The sequence below is a fragment of the Carassius carassius genome, chromosome 34, assembly GCF_963082965.1.
Source record: "Carassius carassius chromosome 34, fCarCar2.1, whole genome shotgun sequence".
Taxonomy (NCBI): Eukaryota; Metazoa; Chordata; class Actinopteri; order Cypriniformes; family Cyprinidae; genus Carassius; species Carassius carassius.
Window position 1 is genome coordinate 22,304,943 of NC_081788.1, and position 23,835 is coordinate 22,328,777.

The 23,835-nt window shown below is 36.3% G+C and overlaps 2 protein-coding genes across 3 annotated transcripts in view; one reads left to right on the top strand and one right to left on the bottom strand.

Annotated features, from left to right (window-relative positions):
* Nucleotides 1–6,487: 6,487 nt before the first annotated feature.
* LOC132114757 (cyclin-dependent kinase 4 inhibitor C-like) lies at nt 6,488–10,797 on the bottom strand. Of its 2 annotated transcripts, XM_059523073.1 has the most exons (3): nt 10,619–10,797; nt 9,553–10,217; nt 6,488–7,664 (listed from the first exon to the last, which is right to left on the bottom strand). In XM_059523073.1, the coding sequence occupies exons 2-3, from the start codon at nt 9,682–9,684 to the stop codon at nt 7,293–7,295; spliced, it is 504 nt and encodes a 167-aa protein (XP_059379056.1). In that variant the 5' UTR covers nt 9,685–10,217; nt 10,619–10,797; the 3' UTR covers nt 6,488–7,292. The 2 variants fall into 2 exon arrangements, with proteins under 2 accessions (XP_059379056.1, XP_059379054.1); XM_059523071.1 differs by having other exon boundaries at nt 9,553–10,797.
* Nucleotides 10,798–11,713: 916 nt separating this feature from the next.
* The window catches only part of LOC132114759 (FAS-associated factor 1-like), a 76,138-nt gene continuing 64,016 nt past the window's right edge, over nt 11,714–23,835 (top strand). Inside the window, exons 1-4 of the mRNA XM_059523074.1 lie at nt 11,714–12,010; nt 12,900–12,968; nt 15,845–15,891; nt 23,487–23,752. Coding sequence (XP_059379057.1) covers nt 11,960–12,010; nt 12,900–12,968; nt 15,845–15,891; nt 23,487–23,752 — 433 coding nt within the window. The 5' untranslated portion in view covers nt 11,714–11,959. The remainder of the gene's footprint in view (nt 12,011–12,899; nt 12,969–15,844; nt 15,892–23,486; nt 23,753–23,835) is intronic.

A 23,835-nucleotide genomic window follows, 5' to 3' on the forward strand; every position in this document is an offset into this window, starting at 1 on the left:
TGGTCATGCTTAATTTTTTCTTTGTGAATACATTTTTTGTTCTTTCGTTTTAAAATCATCAGTACTGTTCAGTGTAGTAACACAACTGAAAAATGTATTTACCCTCAAAAAATACTGAAGTCACTGAAAGTCTGAAGGTGGCTATGAGGTCAGCCTGGAGTGATTAATGCAATATAGGCCGTAGTGACTCATGAAAGTACACATATGAGTGTGTGAAACTGCTCAATAATGATAATTTCATCTTCGTTGCTGGTGCACTTGTGTGTTTAGTTAACTTTATTGTAAATAGTGCAATGGTATATAGTTACTTTAATTTTAAATTTTCAGTACCAGATACTTTAAGAGAAGTCAGTATGACATCATAAGGGACTCATAAGCTTTGAAATAGTTTTTTGATTCCTCATGGATAAGTAATATATAAGTATTTTCCCCTCTTGCAGTTTTTTTTTATCAGACCACAGGCATTATGATCACATCCGAAGCGGAGATGTGCTTGTATAGTTTGTTTTTTAAATGAAAGATGGTTTATGCTTAGGGAAATTATGCCCAGCCCTCTCTCTCTGTCTATAAAAGAAAGCACAAGAGAGCATAGAAATCAAGCCTCTATTTTTCTTAACTCAAATTTTATAAAAAGAGAATGTAATTGCTGAAAATTAGAAGTGGTAGTAGTAGGTATGCACCTTTGGCATTAAATCTGTCCCCTAATTAATCAAAATGGGGAAAAAAAAAGTTTTTTTTCCTCGCGTTTGAACTCATGCCTTGTGTAGAGTGACTGTAAGTGTGTAGTTAATAATGAAGGTGAGGGATACATATTCTTCATAGAAAATTAATTGGCCTGGTTTTGCACAGTACTTTGTTGTAGGATTGTCTTTTCTTTTTTTTCTGTCTCTACTTACAGCGTGGAGCTCTATTGCCTTAGACCAGACAAGCAGGAGGCTTTTGGCTGGACGTTTTGGGCTGACAGGGGCTCTAAACCAGCATCGGGAGGACAGAATGATGATGATGATAATGATAAATGGGCATTTGAACATAAAAATAACTTTGCTCACAGACACTTTTTGCTCCTGAGAAGACATGTCATCAATGCATACAGAAAATAGATACACCATGATGTGCTGGGAGCTCATGGACATTACCTGTGATCTGTTTGTATGTGGCACGTGCGTGTAATGCTGTGAGAGTGTCCCGTTTGTGAATATATATATATAAACGTATGTATATATGAAATTATGCTTCTATGTACTACAGGCAAATAATAAATAGAATTTATGCTATGTAATTGTCTGTGCCTTTACTGTTTTGTTTGAATACCAGTTTTTAATATTAAAAGGGTTTTCTGTAATGCAAGGTAATTCTCATTGTAAATTTAATTGAAAAACATATAATACTTAAATGAAATTTAAAACTTTAGATATATACAGTGGTGAGAATAAGTTAGAAACAAATTGGATTTCTGCATTTATTATTTCTAAAATGTGGTCTTGAATTAATTATAATCACAATAATAGACAAACACTGTTTGAATAAACACAGTAGCACATTTTATATTTTTACTGAATACACCAAACAATTATTGTTCGTCTGTAATTGTGGATTTTTTTGATTTAGGAAAGCAGCAATCCAGATATTTTCTAATGGTTCACATGTTTATTCTTACCACTGTACATCCATGATTAATGTCAATTAAACTAATTTGAAGTCAAATCGTTACCCTTTTTACACTTTTTTTTCTTTGTTAAATTACGTCAGTAGCCTACGTAATGCGTTGCGTAGCGCGCTGAAAACCTCGTAAAAACGTTACTGTTTATACTGCAGTAACATTTGTGCGTCACTAGAGGGCGCATATTACTGTTGCGCACATGAACTGCTGAGTCACTTAGTAGGCCATGTCCAGCCATTTTCACTTTTTTCCGCATTTTATTTTTTTCTCTTTCAAAAACAAACATACAAAGATATTTAGCCATTTTCATTTAGTTTTAAAAACTGCAGTTGCTTTTTTTTTTTTTTGAATTGGGATGACCATTACTAAAGTTATACCGATGAGCTAAAATTGTGGTCATGCTGTTAATCACAAATCATAGCTTGTTTTTTTATTGTGTATTATATTTAAGTCCAGTGCCATTCATCTTGTTATTGGTGTATGCATTTCTCAAGTGTATTTTGTATATTGTAGATTTTTCATCAATAATAGGCAACATGCTTGAAAAAGATTTTTGATAAAAATGTTATAAATATTTCCTGCACTGACAAATGCATACAGGAAAAGGTGGGCTTAGTTGTCACTTTTTTTCTCCTAGTGAATATGTCTCAATGTAGGATTATTTTCGTTTTCTGTGCTACTACATACCTTAAAGTCTTGGCTGCAAAAAAAACATTGAACACACACTTGTTTCCAAGGGGGGAAAAGTCATTAAACACATTAACTCACACTACTACATATGGGGTAAGTTGTCACAGCACGATGCTGCTTTGCACTGACACTGATTTGAGGAGAATATATTTTATTGAAAAAAAAAAAAATTACATTTAAATCTAAGTATTGAAAATGAAATACTTCTGCAATATGTCTTTTTGTAGTAATGGCTTTTCAGCAGCGTGTAAACAATCATGAAAAATATTTACAAATATTAATAAATAAAATAACTTGTGTCATATAATTATATTTATTTGTAAATTATTTTTGGAAATAAAAAGATTTTCAAAAAGCATTTTAATTATTGACAATTACATAATACATAATGCATAATAACTATAAATGTGGCAACCTGACTTGACCTGAAAGTCCCTGAAATTCCTCCTCTATATATTTACATACACACCAAATAATATATGCAAATAAATATTTGTTTAATATCTGCCATACAGTAATATAGTTTGCATAGACACCCAGTAAACTGCCAGTAAGACAAAACCTCATTAAGTATACTTTCAATAAATAAGGTTCAGGTGTAACTCCTGATCGGCACATTAAAAAGGTGCGATTAGAAATACTTTGTGAACAGGAGTAAAGTAGGCCACTGGTACAGGTATGTCATCTATCAGCATTGCTAGACACTGTTGATCAGGCAGCTCCATTGACAAGGATAAAGCAGATAATCTGGCCTGATCATTTTCAGCAACTTGTCAAATCTTTCTGTCAGTTCAGAGGCTCCACATCTATCTATCTATCTGAAAAATCTGCTCATCATATTTTGTGTATTTGTGACACAAACCCCAGTGCTTGCAGAAAGTGGAAGGAAGCTGCACTTGAATTGACGTCTGTGCTGTCAACTACAAATGACCTTGAAAACATCAGTTTTTCCCAAAAGTCTGATAAATGTGCCCCTATTGAACTGGCCAGTTGCACACAACCATGGGGGAAAACAAGTTTTCAAGTGGCACTCCACCATGGCAGCTGCTGACAAGCACTTGTAACACTCATAAATTACAAAGCAGCAAACTTGTTATATAGGCCACAAAATCAATGACACTTTAGCTGTAATGCAATGGGTGTTTTATTCAGCATCCTGCATTCAATTTCAAACATAAAGCAAGATAGGTTGGCCATATATTTATATTACTACTACTATAATACTACTACTATCTAAAATGACATCAACTATACCAACAAAACTTTTTTTCATTTTTATGGGTTAAATCAGGTACAAATAGCTCTTTAAGGGAATAATTCCAGGTTGCCACTTTTTTACAGTGTATTTATTTATTTATTTATTTTTGCATATTGAATTTAAAAACAGTGGCTTAAATAATCAATTATCCTATGCACACTTAAAATATTTTGTTATTCTTAAGTAAAACATGACATAAATAGATGTATGCACAAAAATAAACCCATTCTGGATCAATACAAGGACTAACAATTATTTTTCTAACATGAAAGATTTTGACACTCGGTGATCTCACTGGGACAAAACAAAATACTGCAGTTGAGCAATTAAACAGACACTGGAAAAACAATCAGACACAGGCCTGGGCAAACAGTTTGTGAAATGCAGATGAAAGGTCTGCCACATGATGCACCCTCGTCTCCATTTGGTTAAAATGGACCTGATCTTGTAGCAGGGTGACTTAAAATAAAATATAAATGAATGAATGAATACATTATACACATTTTGTTTTTCACATTTTTCTTTTATATGAATTATATTGTTCTGTATGTTTTTCTATGTGACCAATTATATGTTTAAAATAAAATTACTGAATGAGCAAAAAGGAACTCCAACATTCATATGAATTAACCCTTATGCAATACATTTTTACTAGTATTAAAATAATAAAAAGGCCTCTCTTACAATATTCTCATGTATAAAAATATGATATTTTGCATTGGTCACTCCATTTTCCATTTTGTAAACCCACATGAGATGACATAAGTAGCTGTTCCCATTTAACTGTTAACTGTCAGCTCGATCAACTCTCCTGAAAGGTCAGATGTGAAGACCTCTACACTCACATATGCTAAAATCTATGAACAATACATCACAGTCTATCATAAGGTAGCACTGTAGCCACACTGTAAAAAGTTATGACCTGCAATTGTTACCTTAATGAGCTATTTCTACCTGATTTACCCCCAAAAATTGAGTTTTGATGGTATAAATGAATGTCACCATTTTTAGGTTACCATTATTTCCAGTGATGGATGTATGCAAATATATAGAGACAATATATGCTTATACAATATAGTCTGTCTCGAAATGATTAAGAATACAGGGTCATAATCTTTGCTTCCTATTTTTTAAGCACTGAAATCTATCGAAACCTTTAGCAAAGTCTTTATTTTTCCATTGTGTCATCTTTGACTTTCGATTTCACATTATAATGCTATTCATTCAACATATTGATAATGTTATTGTTTTGACTTAACCACACACAGTTCTCCCAAATGACATAAAAAGCTTTCTTTTTTCATTTTAAACTATGCATGAATTATAAACTGACCATAGATATGCCCAAACATGTCTAGAGTGTTTGCACATTTAGTTTTATTTACCTTTTTCTCCTTGACAGTCAATATAAACCCGTGCCGATAGCTGAATAATTGTCATAAATGTAATTTATTATTTGAAGGATAAAGCTTGATCAAGCATCGTGCGTTTCTAGAAGATTTTACGCAGCCGCGCAACCAGGAAGACCACTCCATGGTATCTCCATAAACAAAACAAAAAAACAACAACTGCGTTTTGAAACGCCAAACCCCCTATAAGTGTCGTCTTCTCTCTCAGAGTAGGTTTGGAGAGAATCTTGAGCGGTTTTACACCTAAAGCGCCTAAATTTGAAAATATTGGCGCTGCGCACAGGACTGTTTCCTCCCACCGATCTAACGGACTTCTGCTGCTGCTCGACCATGAAAACCCTCAGAGAGTCACTATTTTATTATTCATCGTCTGGCTTTATAGCTATTCGGCAACAATCCATGCATCCACGACGCACGAACTCTAAAATTAAAGCCCATTGCGTGGGTTATCCGAGCAAATATGGCACATTATTAGTTCCATACGAATTCGTGGTTGAAACGTGTCCACTCGCTCCTGTTTGTAGCCTGGTTTTGAAATGAATGTCTGCCACACACCACAAGTCAAAATATTTGTTTTAGATTGCTGCGAGAGAAAGCACATATTTCGATTTCATTGTGCATGCGTTTCAGTCGCTGTTTCGATATGGGTCAGCAACAAACAAGGATGTTGGAGATTATGAAAAGGATATTTTAATAATTTAGTTTAAACACATGTTCCAAGTCCCTAGATATGCAATCTTTGAATTCATTGTTTCATACATTTATGAGAAAAAACGTGTAGCCTATACCTTTTTATAAAAAAATGGATTTAATGACAATAAATATATTGAGGTACTAAAATACAGTCCTTGTAACTTGAATGTGAGTGTACATAAATTGAAACGTCATTACAAAGCTTTTATATTTATTTTTGATGTAGAAAGATGTAGGTTTAGGCCTATACTCAGTTTGACCTAAATAAGGCGTGCCTTGTCATGAAAAGTTAAAAACATTTGAAAAAAAAAAAGTTACTTATGCCAGAGTAAGTGTTAAATATTAAGATTTTTTTTTTTTTTACATTAGAACGTTCATTCAGCCTGTATGTGTAGGTCATATATCTAAAATCTGAATCATTATTTATTTATTTACAAAAAATAAAAAATAAAAATCTCCGATCAGTTACACAGTTACATGACTTTTATTTAAGAAATTGAAAACATGTTTATCATAATCTGGACAGAAACTTAGTAGCCCAAGTGTGGCGTCATTGACTATACTGCAATATTTTAAAGGTGAGTAAAATGTTGCTTATTCTCGTTAAATGAATTTTAAAACAATAGAGATTAGGCTATATTAATTTATTTTCGCCTTTTCACTACAATGAAAGCTAAATCTGATTGTTGTCGACTGTAAGACTCTTTCTGTTTACAAAGGGAACGGTGGACGACTTAGTATGTAAATGATTCAGTAAAAATATACAACTGCCACCGCGAGCGTCACAGCGTTTTATTTTCCTGTTTGAAACATTTGACAACATCAAACAATAGTTATCAATGCTCAGCCAATTATATTTCTTGTTTCTAATACAGTCTCATAAATGTTTTATAGGCCTATACCCGTATTTCAGTGACGCGAGGCCAGAGTTAAACACACATCATCATGAACACATATCGAAACCGTTTAACAGCTGTCTTTGGTTATTTTGCAAGGTTTTAATATTTTCAATGCAACAAAAGACAATCTTTCACAGTAATTCAAAAGTTAAAAGCCATAAATGACAAGCAAAAGTGCAAGTTCCATGTCGTAAAACTAAACACAACAAAAACAGAGCAGCCAGGGGTTAAAGTTGAATTTTGACCATTATAGTGCAATTACTTCAATAAAAAAGAGATAGGTTTCTTCGAGCACATCAGTTAATTTATGTTATCTTTTTTTCTTGTTATAAATCAAAACATGTAGGACATGTGTAACCTGCATGAGAGTTAGTGAAAGAAATGATCTATACAAATAAAAGAATGGAGACTTAGATGACCTGAAAAATATCTCATAAAAATTAAAAATCTATTAAGCCAGTTGACATTAGGGGAAATGTAAAATAAATGCAAGGTCAATTGAAATGTTAATTGTTCTTCACAACAACAACAACAACAACAACAAAAAAGCCCCTGAGCCCAATATTTTACAATGCAATAAGAGGTAGTTGACTGAATGGTCTGCAATGCAATAAAACGCTCATTCAGCATTTGTTTGCTACCTCTGTTACAGAACAAAACACACAGGCCCATAGTCATAATCTCTAGCTGGCTTGTGAAGGCACAATGTTCTCTAACCACTCCACAGTTCTGTGTTTTCTGTGCATGAAAGCCAGGTCACGAGGCGTGTAACCTATCGCGTTAGGCAGAAAAGGCGGCGTGCTGCAGTCAGACACGAGATACTGCACGACATCCAGGTGCCCCTCCCGCGCCGCCAGATGCAGAGGCAGGTTGCCGTCGTTGTCAGGGAGATTGACATCAGCACCATTCTGCGCGAGCACCCGTAGAGTGTCCAGATACCCGTCTCGCGCGGCGTCGTGACTGACGGTCAATCGTAGGATGGGATCGCGCGCATTTGGGTCGGCGCCTGCTCGAAGCAGCGCCTCCGCTATGCACGGACAGCCAAGTTTCATCACCTGAGATACAACCCAAAGAGAATGTGTTAAGGTGCTTCATAATATTGTTACACTGATTAATTACATCAATCACTTTTAGTGAAATTAGTGCATTTTAATTAAACCTCATGAGTACATTATTATTATTAACCCTTTCAAGGCAGGCGTTGCTGATTTGCAACAGTTAAAAACTAAAAACCTTATTACTCCAGATACATATTTTATGTATCTGGAGTACTAAAAACTTTACTAAAGGTTACTAAAGTTACTAAGTTACTAAAACTTAATTTGAGCCTGAGAGGGTTAATATAATAGAGATAGAGAATATTAATACAGCTGTTATCCCGATAGAGTAAAATCTACATGAATGCATAAGGAATATCTATCTATCTATCTATCTATCTATCTATCTATCTATCTATCTATCTATCTATCTATCTATCTATCTATCTATCTATCTATCTATCTATCTATCTATCTATCTATCTATCTATACACTGTATATCTTAGAGTGTGTACCTTATTATTTTTAGAAGATACTTTATCATGTAAACAGAAAAACCTGTGACTTAAAAAGAAAAGGTTTGTGGTGTAATCTATTAGTTTTAAGCACATGACGACCTCCTAAATGATGACTCTGACCTCTGATGATAATAGGTTTTAAGTTAGGAATTGATGGCATAGACCTAATCGACATGCTCATGAAAAACCCCCAACAAACTTTGAATCGTGTTTATGAGGAAGTTCACCAGTCTATATGCAGGATTTTTTTACTATTGGTATGGCTTCATTTTAAACAGCTCATTCTCGGATAATTATTATACATGCGTTTTTTGAACCCATATTAATTAAGAGAACACATGGAATATCCTTTTTTATTAATTCATTAGTCACATCGCACATTTAATTGATTTAAGTGAAGGTAAAAGGTGATAAAACGGTCAAAACCAACAGTCACAGCATGCACCTAAAATATACACTTTTCCTTATTCATTCATATAATTTTAACCTAAAATTGTAATGTTGTTAAAACAAAAAATCAAGAATATTTTATGTATCATGTACCAACAACATATATAGCCTATACCACATTTGCATTGGCAGAAATTGCAATATGCTACGGCTACTAACTTCGAATATGGGGATTACCCAGTTTTCAGATTATCACTCATTCTGAAGTGAAGAGAACATGTTGTGTGAATTGAATATGACACGAGCACATGAGTAATATTAGAATATTTCAGACTGTCCGAAATTAAACAGCTATATTGAGCTTGGTGTAAGACCAGACGGCCTTCTGATAAGCAAAATATATTATGCATAATTGAAATAACAACTTAAAAAGCAAAAACAGTCTCTCGAGGCTTATACGATTTTAGTTAATTTATTTGATTAAATTCTAGAAATGTATCCTACCCCATAATAGGAAATGATACATTTTCGGGCCTTAGAGTAGAAAATTCATGATCATAATACATTTTAACTTTGTTGTTACACTTATGTTGTAAAAAAATATAAAAACAAATAAACTGTTATCTGAATTATCCTTTTTTTGAGTGTAAAAGGCTGCCAAAAATTATAATATCAGATTTCATTTAGCTTCTGAGCTGACTGTGGGGTAATAAAACACTTTTCAGTTTCTACAACAAGTTCTTTATGTATCAGAGAACGAGTGACGCTAATTTGTTGGCAATAAAATGTAGATCATTAGTAACAGGTGCATACTTGTTGGTTCGCAGGTAAACTTTTTAAAAAACCACAGGTTTAGTTAGAGGTAAATCAACCAGGCCACTGCTAGTGGGTGCAAGAAAGAAAAGGACAAAATGTTTTTTTTTTATGCTGATGGACTATATGCATTATAAACATCGTGTTTAGATATGAATGTCGTTCGTGGATATGTGAGTCTAACCTGCAATGGTGTCCTGCCGTACTTGTTCTTCTCATTAACGTTTACGTTGCTTTGCAGTATCTGCTCAATTTCTTTAAGATCTCCAATCGCAGCTGCAGTGCTCAGCCTATCTATAGCTGCGTCCTCGGCCATTATATCCTGACAAATGAAGTGGAATATCTCTGGTGTTTGAGTAAGAAAAAAAAAGTCCGCTGGTTTATATGTAAAAAGTACTACGAAGCTGTAGTAAATAGTCAGATCCTGCGGCCCCCTAAAAAAAAATATCCGTTGGAGATGCGCCAAGGTCCACCCACATTAATATCGTCCTATCGAAACCATCGGAACCAGCGGAGAAAACAGGGATGCCATGCCATCTCTCATCAAATACATTCACGTTCAAGAATTATATGTAGGGGAAAAAAGGGAAAAGAAAAGAAACATCCTCTTTTATTATGATCGATGCGCGAAGTTCCTCCCCATGAGTGGCATGCAGCTCTCCTGTGGTCTCGATCCAGATATGATCTCACATTCAAACAGATCTGTAGTAGTCACATTAAAAAATGCTGGCTCGAATCTCAGAGCCAAACGTCCCTTTCATGAGTCCTCTGATATTAACTTTATGCAGGTGCAATGGGCTGGAGAACTGCGATGCGCAGATGTTGTCATTTCAAGCCTCCGACCGACCTCTGAAACATAAATAGAGTTAGTTGACTGTTATTCCGCGAGGACATTTCTATTATGCATCCAGTGGGTTTGCAAGGATGTGTTGTAAGTTTTATGCAAGCTTCCCGCCCATTTTGAATATGAAACGTAAAAAGCGAATCTTCTTTGATGTTCACTTCAAAGACTGCTTGCAGGAGGATTATCAAAATTGTTAACTGACACTAGCCCGGTATTTCAAACTGACACGCGTAGAAATAAGCTTTAATAGGTTTTCAGTCAACGATCAAGCGTTTCAAACTGCAGGCGTGAATATCTACAAATGTTCTGTCGTAGTGATTCCTCGCGCACGGAGGTGCAGTTGCACTGTGACGATGATGGACGACGTCACAATGGATAATTTCAAAAGAAACATTGTATCCACTACCTGCAGAATGGTTAGGCTACGTCTCGGGCATCGAGTTATCCTCCCCGGCCGGTTTATGGGCGTTGAATAAGCTGGTTGGAAGACAGCTGACTATGTCAGCGAGTCTGCTGTTATTTGACATCACTCCGTTTTTTGAAATAAAGGGCCGACACTTCCGCCCACTTTTAACAGACTCGGAGTGAGGCGGGACTCAACGGTAGTGTTGCTAGGGAGAGGCTAAGAGATGCACTTTCTGCTTGCTTTTTTCTCACAGGTTCTGCCATTTCATCCTTGAGTTGTGAAGCCTTTGAAGTGTTGGTATTACCAGTGTAAAATTCCCCTCTCCATAAATGTGTGTTTGAAGTGAAATTTATTCAAATTACTTGTAGGATGAAAGGCTGTGAAACAGTGCAAGGTTTAAATTCAGTCATGTGAACTGCCGAGATGAATCCCTGCAGCGCACCACAAGTACAATCTGTCTGAAAATGGCCAGTTTGGCGATATTTGACCATCGCATTGTTTTGTTTATTTATTGGAATTAAAGCCATATAGCACAGCAATGGCTACTATATTTACATAGTACACACAAATATATAGCCTAATATATCACTTAGACATACTGCTTTATGTCTATACTGATTTGCTGTGTTTGAGAAAATAGCTCTAAACCCATATAAAGCCAGTCTGATATGGCTTTCATGTTCCTGCTAAGACCAGCAAATCAATTTAAACTGGTTTAAGCTTTTTCAGCATGACATAAAGTGAGTTTAGTTGGAGTACCCATTAGTAAAATTATGATTTTTCTGAAATCTCACTAACGTTTAGTTGCTCGTCATGGTTGGCAGTGTTATATCTTCATGATTACTAAATAAAAAAAACTAATGTTGGTGGGGTTGCAGTCGGGTAGTTAACTGTAAACAATCATTGCACTGGAACTGCATACGGTGCCCATATCCATTTTTATTAAAATATTTTTAAGGCTTTTTTTTTTTTTTTTTGTTTAAAATAATGTAGTCAAACAAGTCGCATGTGTAACAGTCTATTCAAATACAACCGCGGCCCTGCTGCTGCTTTAAAAATACACAGCTCTTTCCAACCGTGTGAAGAGCGCGACAGTTCACAGCACTACTTTACGGCAGCCGTAAGATGATGTTTCTGTTGCTTTGAATGCCGATCCAAAACAGCAAAGTGACGATAACAGAAAAACTGAAAGCCCCCAAACACTGACAACACAGATCCGAAGAACAGCATTTATACTCGGTTACTTGCCGTGCACTGATAAGCCGTGTCCTGAGCTGCTTTTTTGAAATTGGTGGTTGATATTTTTGGGGTTTTTACATGAGTCGTTAGCCTCTCACTGCAATGGCCTCCGACAGCAACATGGACAGAGAAATTATCCTGGCCGACTTTCAGGTGGGTTTCCTCACATAAATACTGATAATCTGTGATTTTATAAGATCTGGACGTGTAGATCAGACCCGTTTTGTGCCTGCTCAGAGCAACGGATGTGTAGTCACTTCTTTTTGTTGACATGTCTCGAGACGATCAGCTGTCAGTGGCTTTGTTTGAATTATTCAGCAAAGATGAAATATTAAAAGCACACGACCAGACAAAGTTAACAATAGACATCTTAAAATACATCATTTTGGTGTCGTCTGCTTATTTGCGACCAGAAAACATTACTAGACTGTCATCTGAAGCCTGGCCTGTCTTTTCATGACCCTGTAATGGCCAGAAGCTGTCAGATGACTCTGCACGGTTTCTACTCTGCCATCAGCTGTTACATTCATGTTTTTCAGTTGGTTTGCTTTGGGATTTTAAATATGAGTCAGTTTTACACGTATTGACAATATGTTTTGATTGGCAAACTGTTTATTTAGTAGGAGCAGAAATAGATCTGAAATATGTAGCAATTACAAATATTTTGAGATGGCATTCACCAAAATTGAAGGTTGCTTATATGAGCCAGTTTATGAATATTGACTATGTTTTGACTGCAAACTGTTTATTTAATACAAGAAGAAAGAGATCTGACATATGTGGCAATTAGAAATATTTCACAAATTGAAGGTTGCTTATGTTATGTACACTGTTTTATTGTGACTATAAACTTAAATGTTTACAAAAATCATCTCTTATATAATTTAATATCTTTTATATATAATATTTAGTGCATAATACATTAGAAGTGAACATTTGTTCTCAGCAATGTATTTTTGGACGTTCTGTTATTTCATTCTTTCAATATAAAAAGAGGACTTAAATGCAAATATTAAAATCAGTTTGTTCTTTTTTATTTCAGGCATGTACCGGAATCGACAACATTGCTGAGGCAATCACACTTCTAGAACTCAACAACTGGGATTTGGTGGTAAGATGCACTTTGTTTGTTAAATCTGTAAGACTGACACACAGCTAGATTTTTTTCAAACCACAAACCTTTTTAACAAGTGCATGTGTCTCCTGTATATTGTTTGTTTAAAGATTGTGGTGATACATCGGAGACAAAGCCACTATGTTTAGTGCAAAAGCTGTTTAATGGTACCATTGTTCACAGCCTCAGGACATTCTGGCACAGTTCTTGAGTAGCTGCATTTCCATATACCAGTTAAACTGACTTACAACAAAAATTGGTCATCAACAAAACCTAGTCAGTCATTTTTGTAATTCAAGGCTTTATGTTCCTTTACATTTTTGACACTCAGAACAATTGGGTTATAATAAGGGGCATTCACATTTTTTTTTAATAAAATTAAGCTTTCGCTGTAATAATTTCTTCAGAGCCAATTATATATTTTTGATTCTTAACCAAATGAAAACATATTATTAAACATATTATTAAGCCTTGCTGAAGCTATTCTAGAATATTAATAATATTGTAAGTAATGCATCGATTCAGTAAACCTCGTATTCTTTAGCTTATAGAAATCAATTAATTTAAACTTTCTGCATTGGACACTGCAAGGCTAAACTGCACCTTTTCTCTGCATTTGGAAGTGCAACGCAGCAACACAGATTCCTTTGTATGCGTAGTTTATCTTAATAAGTGCTAAAAGACTGTGTTGTTTTCACATTAATAGTATTTTATTTTTTATTTCATTATTTTTTAAATTCCCTCAGCCACCTGAATGCAAAGTTTCTGCATGAATCACAAGAGCTAAATCACATATTTTAGCTTAAAAACTTTAAGGCACTGTTAAGTTTGTACATGTAATAGTTTATCAAATATAAACATTTTATTTTATTTTTTGGATTGGTGAATAATTGGTTTGGCAGAATTGGGTGAGCGTGAATAAGGACATTTTGGATCAGTACTGATGTTTTACTAGTGTGATTGGAAATAAGCCTCTTTCACTGCACTTTTAAAAGCTTTTAAGAGCTTTAAACCACATACAGCAGTAAAATGCACCCCACTGAAAAATTCTATAAAAGATTGTGAAATTATTATTATTCAAACATATAGGTAGTCTGTTTACTAGCTCCTCAGTCGATCCAATGAAAAATCATTAGTTTCTCAAATTTATTTTCCACGTTTAGGATTTTGTTTAGATTCGGTGATGTAAATCACCAGTAACTAAACATTTGCAAGAACATGACTAGGTTTTGTTATTGCAGGATAAACTTCATCACAACGTAAGCACATACTGTTTCTGCCCATTTACATCTTGAATTCAGTCCAATTTATTCTGACTGCCGCTACTGTTTACAATAAGAAAACTTAAATGAGCTTTTTTAAATTTCATTTGTTACACATTTAGTTATTTGAACAGACAGTAATGTCTGCTGCAGTCTAGTCTGCAGAGACCCACACCTTTTTATAGCCTTTCATCTCATCTATTGCAAACAAGTAATTTAGACAGTTCAAAATGGTCCTAAAAATTCCTTGTTGCAGGAGCCCATCCCTCCCTCTGAAATACATGGTGTGGAAATTGTAATTGTAAAAGCCGCCTTAGTCTTATTGTGGGGATCCTGGTGATTTATAGTCTGTATACAGTCTGGTATATCACCTTTCATTCGCCGCCACATGAACATTTCACCTCTAGAGCCTAAAAACAAATGCAGCTGTGACAGGTGTCACATCACAGATAGAGGCAGACAGACAGAGGCTTGTTTTGTTTGGATGAATGTAACGGGGGCGTTTCTGTAGTGCTAATTTGCATGAGGGATTGCATGTGACCTTGCATGTCTTGTATCTCGACAGTTTTCAAACAAAAATGAAGAAATTGTGGTTTTAAAGACAGATTTTCATCCACAAAGTCCCTCTTTATCTTAAAAGTGGGCTGTTTTACTATATTTAGCAGGAAGCTGGTTGTATGCTGGCAGCAATTCAAAGAAAGCATACCCTAGCTACAACGTGGTTAAGTGGTCAAAAATGTAGAGATGGGACAGCCAGCGAGTGTTTGAACTCCCCATGTCGAAGCCAGAAGCACACTTGATCATACAAACACCAAGCTGCACCTGAGCAAATCTTTCATGAGAAGTTAAATGGCCTAATCTTTACTGACAAAATGTGCATGACAATCGCAATTCATCACATTTGATTAATAGTGCAGCCCTAATCATCATAATTTAGAAGTAATAGGCTATTTAATTTCCTGTTTTGACCCACCTGATCTGAACGCCATGTCATTTTGGCAGACTGGCTTCAATATAAGCTGTTTTTAGACATCCCTTTAAAAAAGGATCATTATATTTAGACCATTATTTATTTGGGTAGTTGTCCTGATGTGTGATGTGCTATGCTATGCCAATCAGAAAATAAGTCATATTATTATCAATGTTGAAAACAGTTGTGCTGCTTCATATTTTTGTGGAAACCATAATACATTCTTCCCCAATATTCTTTGATGAATAAAAAGTTCATCCTTGCTGAATAAATCTTTTCATTTATTTAAAATCTTAACTGACCCCAAACCTTTGAACAGTATTGTAAAATAAATTGATTAACAATGCTCCAAATTTGCATTCTGTTGCATTCTGAAGTATGTTCTGTATTACATTACTTTTCAGCAATTGATAAACTGTTCTTTTGCTCACTGTATAGTAGGGAAGTATACATATTCAGACATGAGTTGTTAAAAACATCAACAAAAATGGTGACTAGTTGCATCACCTAAAATATATGTTTCATTTTATACATTCATATGCATAAAAAAAGATCAAAACGTTTTGTGTTATGATAACTTTCTGTTTTAACTGAACCCAACAATCACTTATTTATTTATTTCTTGTTTTTCTTCTATATAGGCAGCCATCAATGGAGTCATACCACAAGAAAATGGGATCTTGCAAAGGTATTGTGTTGATTTGTTGATTCTTATGAATCTAAAACATTTACTCAAGGCTTTCCCTTTACAAAACTATGGCAGAGATTCCACTCCATCGAATTGCACGTGGTAGTCTTTAGAGTAGAGATTAATTCTGGTAAACTCCAAAGATGGCACATTACCTGAATCAAGAACTGGCTTAGCTTGATGGATAGAGCGAGGTGGTTACTGTTTTCATGTCCCTGTAAAATGAAACTGGCCTCCTCTCAAAAGGACATTGGTCTCTAAGCTATAATGAAACCCAGCTGTGGCTGCTGCTGATTCCCTGGATGTTAAGGAATCAAGGGGGAAATGTCAGAGCAGTGTGTGTTTTGGCTTGTAGAGCCTTTGGTAGAGCTCTTATCATGTCTGCTCATCTTATCATGTCTGCTCATCTAATTACATTTCTCACTAGCGAGGTAATAACAGCGCTGTTTAGAGACGCTGCTGCAGAAGACTGTTGAGGGACGCACAGAGGTAGCCTAATTCACACAAGCTCTCTCTCTCTCTCTCTCTCTCTGTGTCTCTGTCTCTCTCGCTCTCTTTCTAATAACTTCATTAATAACTGCATTACAATGCTATCATGGCTCAAGACTCCCATTACAAGCTTTAAAATGACGTTTTGGAACTAGCAAAAGAGGCATTGGATGAGATGCGGAAGAAATAATCCTACTCACAATAGCGATTTAAGTACAAAAACAGGATGGCATGGCTCCCTTTAAATATATTATCTGATCGATGTCTTTAGGTGTGGTAACCGCAGTATAAGCAGAATAATTGACTCCAGGCCGTTAAATTATTAGAAATATAATGCACACCTGATGTGTAACAGCCACAACGCAAAAGGGGGCATTATTTTTCTGATAATTCAATGGCCATCATCAGTTATTCCTTGCATATTATATTACTACAATTTAAAACTTGTCTTTTTAATTTATTTAAAAATGTCATTTGTTATCGCATAGCTGAATTTTCTGCACCTATTGTCGCATGATCCCTTAGAAATTAGTTTTGTGGTGCTTAATACTTGGAAACCATCATACTTTTTTTTTTCTTTGACAAACTTTAATTGCACCGTATTTATTTGAATTTTTTTAATTTTTTTTATGTATTTAAGAAAATAGAAATACAGACCCCAAACTTGAACTGTATTGTATATAATTATTGGTTTTCTCTAATATTGTGAATCACTGCTCTTAAAACCATTCTTCTGCTACTTTTTGGACCGCTTTCAACTTAAGAAAAAAAAAACGAGGGGAGGAAAAAGAAAGTGAGAATTAAAGTGTGTAGCGGAAATAATTGCGGTGAAATAGCAGCGCAGAGAAAGCTGTCATCTCATTTCCCTCTGGAAGTCTGGTCCCCAGCAATTACCCCCTTCGTGCCATTTCAACACCAGAGTCACAGGAAATCAAACAATCAAGTTTACTGCGGGGGTTTTCATAGCGGTTGGTTGATGACCTTGTTAATGGAGGAGAACAACCAACAAAGTTGGGAGCTTTTTATAGGACTCTGCATGGATGTAGCCAACTGTGGGTTTTGTGCCACTGGCCACATTTCCGTGGGTTAATACAGTGCCCTTGAAATACTGTTTTAATGATTGCAATAGGATTGTTTAGATCAGTGGTTTTCAACCTGTGGGTATTGCAGGTGGGCCGCCAATTACTATTAAAATAAATAATATATTTCATATACATAATTAAATAACAAAAAAATAAATATTAAACTGTAACTATGCTTCCACTATTCGAGCTCGCTGATTGGTTTAAGAATAAACCGCCAATTTATCTTAGATATTTTTGCTGCATATGCTACAGAACAACAAATTCAAACGTGCATAAATGCTGTCAACATGTTCCCTCCTGACTGCTTGCTCTGCTGGCTGTCTACCCGCTGCCGAGCTCTTCCTGGATCTGGTTTTCCCGTTTTGCTGAACGGTGCCAGCCCGAGTTATTTTCTGTTCATTTCCAGTCCATTCTAGGGCTGTGTGATTAATCGAATTCGTCATAAAATAACGATTTGAGCGTTTGCCATTTCTAAATCGCTTTATAGCACGATTTTTCGCGGCCCTGACCTCCCGCATTATGCTATCTGATCCAATCAGAATGCAGCGCCTCTAGCGCGAGAACAGAGCAGACTGGGCATATGCCTAACTCCAGGTTCACACTCTGTCTGTGATGTGCCTTTTTTCCGAGCCCATGTTAACGGATCAGAGCGTTCACTCTGCACGCGGTAAAAGGCTAGAAATTAAAACGTGCGAAAATAATTAATATCTAGCACATGAGCATAGAGAGAGTTGTGAGCGCACAGGACGCAGTTTAAGTGAGAGGAGACAGGTTTTAAGAGCGCACACTCTCTCCGCGTGAGAGCAGCGTGTATCTGAGCAAACACGTCTGGTTTTGTGACAGAACAAAGGAAATCTGCGTGCCAAAAGAGATATTTGCTCTCGTTCATTATTTTAATGTGCTTTCGCGTTACAATAATGCGCTCTCTCTGCTGCTTCTGCACCGCACACACATACTGTATACACACTGCAAACGTGTGAACCTGTATAATATATAACAATTTCAACGCCTGAGGAACCGCAACAATTAATGAGCTCTAAGAACAATGCATGGCAAAAAAGAAAAAAAAAAAGTCCCTAAGTCTATAAATGTTGTTACACCTTTACTATAGTGATTATTTTGACTTATGTCTGTTCTAGAGACGTTACAACTTTTTGATAAAGCTCTAATTGGTTTTCTTTTGGAAATATGTTTCAAATTCATCCTAAATGCATTTATGACTGTAAAGCATATATGTGTGCGTCATAATTGTGCATAATTTTTTTTTGTCCATATCGCACAGCCCTAGTTCATTCAATAAATACAGTTAACAATCTAGATTCTGAGTACTAATTAACCCAACAATAGCGGGGTCAGTAAATTATTTTTTTTTGCAGTGGACCGCACAAACATATATGTTTGGTTGTGTGGGCCGCGGGGTGAAAAAGGTTGGGAACCACTGGTTTAGATGCTCACCACTATTTCATACATGCAAGTTTTTCTTCTCCACCCCCTGTCCTTTTCCCATTTTCTTTAGTATGGTCTGCTTTGCATCGCAGTGAACTAATTCATGGTGTGTTTAGGCTGAATGTAAAGCTTTTCAACACTCCATCGACCAATTAAATTCTGCCAGTTGCGTTGTGGGTAAGAAAAGTAGTTGACAGCTTTCATTGTTGTGAACTCTTCACTGGGTTGTGAAGGTATATAGAGGGGCCAGCCATCTTGGCACAGTGTTGGGCACTAAACCGTTGACACCCACAATTAAAAAATGCAACAAACAGTTCTTGTTTTTTTGTCGGTCTTGCTTAGTGTTACACACTAAGCCTTTAGCCGTATAGAGATTTCCCTCAGTTTCCTTTAAACAGAAAAGCACACAAACACAACAGCAAAAAAAATCTGACCCAATAACAGGAACTGAAACTTTGGGCAACAAAAGGCATTTTTGAACAATCTCTGGTCCGTCCTCCATTTCTCCTTCCTCAACAGTCAGCGTGAATGCCCCAGAGTCTTAAGAACAAATATATTCAGACGGATTGTGATCTGTGACGGTTTATTTCGAGGGTGTGTGAATGTAAGAGCTTGGACATGAGGACATGTTTTTCTTAAAGGCATGTAATTATGAATGAAGCCTGGGATGGGGACTTCCAGCCTGTGCATTCAGTGAGTGGCTGGCACCATACTGCAGGCTGTAGGATGGCACGGTTCACTCAAGTGCCCCCATTGAGTCGCCCACCGCCAGCTGGATCTCCGCTCGGCGGGACCCAGAGACCTACGTGCTGCTGCCAAGCCAATCGTGTGTGTAGACTGCCATCTAGACACTCACAGTGGAATAACTGTTGACTGAATGTCAGTATCTGAGAGAGGGGAGAAAAAAAGAGAGACATTAGCAGTTGAAAATTATATACAGATCACAAGATTGTTTAAAAATGGGTTGAAGATGCCGCAGGCTTTGGGACTCTACTGTTGCACTCTGCTCTAGAATTGTGTATTAACCACTCTCCCATACCACTGTGCAAGAACAAACATCTAGATTTGTTAATAATCTTGAGGTAGTGTCTCATTTGTGAAGTCCTTTTTTTTTTTAACCACGTGAACTTGTGTAGGCTGAACTCTAACATAAGTGCAAAGGAAACCTCATCCTTTATGTTTGAAGTTTACCAGATTTGTATTTTGTCCTCTTGGCCTTGTCACATGCTGTTTCTTGTTTTTGTTTAAGAAGCATTGATATTTAGGGCCCGAGCACCGATGGTGTGAGGACACTATTGTATCTGCTCTGTTTCTTATTCTTCTTCTTCCACTTCTCCAAAATGAATCGCATTTTTGAGGGCTTAAACATGCTGAAAAAGTCATGAAACTTTGCACACGCATTAGACCTGGTGAAAATTTTCGTCTGATATAGGATTCAGAAGAGGGTGTGGCAAAATGGCTCGACAGCGCCACCTATACTAAAAAAATCAACAGCCTTCCAGCTATGTTTCACGTACATGCACGAAAATTGGCACACACATGTAACACACCAATACCTACAAAAAAGACTCTTGGAGCAAAATTCTAAACCCAACAGGAAGTCGGTTATTTTTAATATTATGAGCAAATTTTGTGCAATTTTTGCCATTTCCATGCATTGTATTTTAACGAACTCCTAGAGATTTATTCAGATCATCACCAAATTTGGTACGCCTAATCTAAAGGCCTTTGCGATGTTAAATTGCGAAGATCTTGAGTTTTCGTCAAAGGGCGTGTCCGTGGCGGCCTGGCGAATTTTGATGATTCGCCATGAAAAATTTAGTTGCTATAACTCAGACATATAATGTCCAATCTGCCCCAAACTTCACATGTTTGATAAGACTCCGAACATGAACAGATTGATATGCCCATATTCAGTTATAGTCATAGCGCCACCTATTGGCAGCAGGAAGTGACATATTTTACACTGTGACGAACTACTCCTAGAAATTTTATGACATCAATGTCTTTTTTGTGGTCAGTCTAATCTAAAGGCCTGTGCAATGTTCAGTTGTGAAGATCTTGAGTTTTCGTTAAAGGGCGTGTCCATGGCGCCGTGACGAAGTTCGATGTCTCGCCATGGGAATAAAAGATGTTATAACTCAGGCATAAAATGTCCAATCTTCCCCAAACTTTACATGTGTCATAAGAATCCTGGCCTTAACACATCTGAAGCCCAATATTCCATCGGGGTGTGGCAAAATGGCTCGATAGCGCCACCTATACACTTTCAACGGAGTGAACCTCAAGCTACGTTTCATTTACATGTACAAAAATAGGTATACACATGTAACATACCAATACCTACAAAAAAAGTCTCTTGGTACGAAATTCAACTCCCAACAGGAAGTCGGTTATTTTGAATTTTCTCTGCAAAATTGGTGTTGTTTTTGCTATTTTCAGGGGTTGTACTTTAACGAACTACTCCTAGAGATTTATTCAGATCAACACCAAACTTGGTCAGTGTAATCTAAAGGCCTTTGCGATGTTAAATTGCGAAGATCTAAAGGTTTCGTAAAAGGGCGTGTCCATGGCGGCCTGACAAATTTAGATGTTTCGCCATGAAAAAGGAAGTTGCTGTAACTCAGACATACAATGTCCAATCTGCCCCAAACTTCTCATGTTCCTACATTTATGTAAAATTTGGAAATGTTGAATTTTACAATTGTGAATTCCAAGCCTAAAAGTAATGGAAATGAGTAAAATCTTAAAAACTGTTGTCATTAAAATTTCTGTAGTGATTTATATTTTTCATTTAATAATTTTGTGTGAGAAACGGACCAAAATGTTTGTTGTTATTTAGAAATAATGTTTTTTCTCCAATAAGCTGTAAACCACTGCAACCGGACTGAATCAGCGAATTCTGGAACAGATGATGTAGACTGGCCAGGCTTATGAACAAATAATTTGGACTGGTTTTGTGAAACCAATCACTTTATTGATATCTTTCTGACGTTTTTTTGTTGCTGAATGGAACTGTTATCGCCCAGTTCTTATATTAAATTGGATATATAAATAAATATCCAACTTCATATAAATATATTTCATATAAACATTGAATTATGAGACTATGTTGACCTATAGATGTCACTGAGGCTGCAGCGCTGAGTCTGATTTTCTTTTCTTTTTTTTTTTCCTGGACGTTTCTTTAATTTATCCTATGTTTGGGTTTTCTTTTTGTGTCTAACGAGTTTCTGAATGCCCCCGGAGCCTAACGTCTTTAACCTTTTGGTATTGTAATAAGGTGGTATAAAGTCAGGCATTGTGTGCTGTGCCTGGCACCCCGATCCTGCTCTTACAGCGATATGTGCTGACCCTGTAGTAGAAGAGAGGATCCTTTGTCCCACCAGTGCTCAGAGAAAAGACATTATTTACTGCCACAGAGGAACACGGGGGCATGGGGGAATTCAGCCATAAGCCACTGAGAGAGAGAGTACTAGAGAGAGAGAGAGAGAGAGAGAGAGCAAGTGCCAGAAAAAGCCGTTTTGTGTCCTCAGCAGAGCAAAAAAAGCATGATTTCTCTGGGTCGGACAATCGAGCGTCTGTTAGGCCCTGCCCATATTATTATACCAGTAAAGCCTGTTTACACTGAGTCTGATACTATTTGGATTTCAGCACTGTCGCCATTGTGGATCATGCAGAGTGGTGTAACGAGGTGCAAGCTTTTTTTCTGCTCTCTCTATCATTTCATTTTCTCTCCCTCACAAGTCTCCTTTTGTAAAATCATCAACAAAGTTTTCTAATTGGATGTTGGAGTCTGTTTTCACTTACAGTGGTCAGATAACGTGAACATATAATTGAAAGGATGCCCAGTCACCACAATGGATCATAAAACAAATGTAGAAAGGCAGGAGATTACTTTTTTCACACATTATGCATTACATGGGAAGTTGTAGGATTTTTCATGAGTTTGGGGTTTTCAACCTAGGACCCTCCATTTGGACACTCAGTCAAACCCACCCAGTAATAATAATATTAATAATAAGTTTTATTTTCATTTTAAATTTTATTTAGTAAAACAAAAAAATTTGAACAAACTAATATGAACCTTTATATTAACTTACTTTCTATTTTAATGTATTTTATAATGTAATTTATTCCTTTGGCAAAGCTGATTTTTCAGCAGCAATAACTACAGTTGACCGTGTCAGTTCTGATATGCTTATTTAGTGTTTAAGAAACATTCCACATAATTATCAATGCTGCTTAATATTTTTGTGGAAACAGTGAAACATTTTTCTTCCGGATTCTTTGATAACTAGAAAGCTCAAAAGAATAGGATTTACATGAAAAATATATTTTTTAACATTATAAATGTCAATTTAATAATAAAAGTAGTTTAATAAAAGTATGGGATAAAATAATTAATTTCTTAAAAAAAAAAATACTTACTGATCCCAGACTTTTGAACACTGTTGTTTGTGTGTGTATGTAAAATAGTTTATTTATATAAAATTTTAATTATGATGAAAGGTGCTTCTCATAGCAATTTTAACATTATTTGAGCTAATCCTCATTTTTTTCTTTCTTGTGTAGTAATTTCTCCAGTGAAGCATCTCAGATCAGCCCCTATGGACCCCACAGCCAATCAGAAGCCACAGCACACACGCCCTCAGTCCCGCCTTCTTTAGCATCAGCATCAGCATCATCATCTTCCTCATCCCCATCCTCATCCAGCCCGGCCTTCTGCCCTGTCCAGCCCTCACGGCACATCGTGGAGCGGCAGTCGCGGATGCTCAACTTCCGTGTGGAGTACAGACAGCGCTCCATAGAGGTAGTGCTGGAGGATGCCAGCACAGTCGGTGAGCACGCACAATGTTTTGATACATTATAACTATATACATCGATCAATCTTTTGGTAGTAGACAGTTTGCTGACCCACATC

Coding starts and splice junctions, on each gene's coding strand:
- LOC132114757 (XM_059523073.1), bottom strand. CDS start 9,684: ATGGCCGAGGACGCAGCTATAGATAGGCTGAGCACTGCAGCTGCGATT. Junction 7,665..9,552: donor ACGGCAGGACACCATTGCAG/GTTAGACTCACA, acceptor GTTGTATCTCAG/GTGATGAAACTTGGCTGTCC.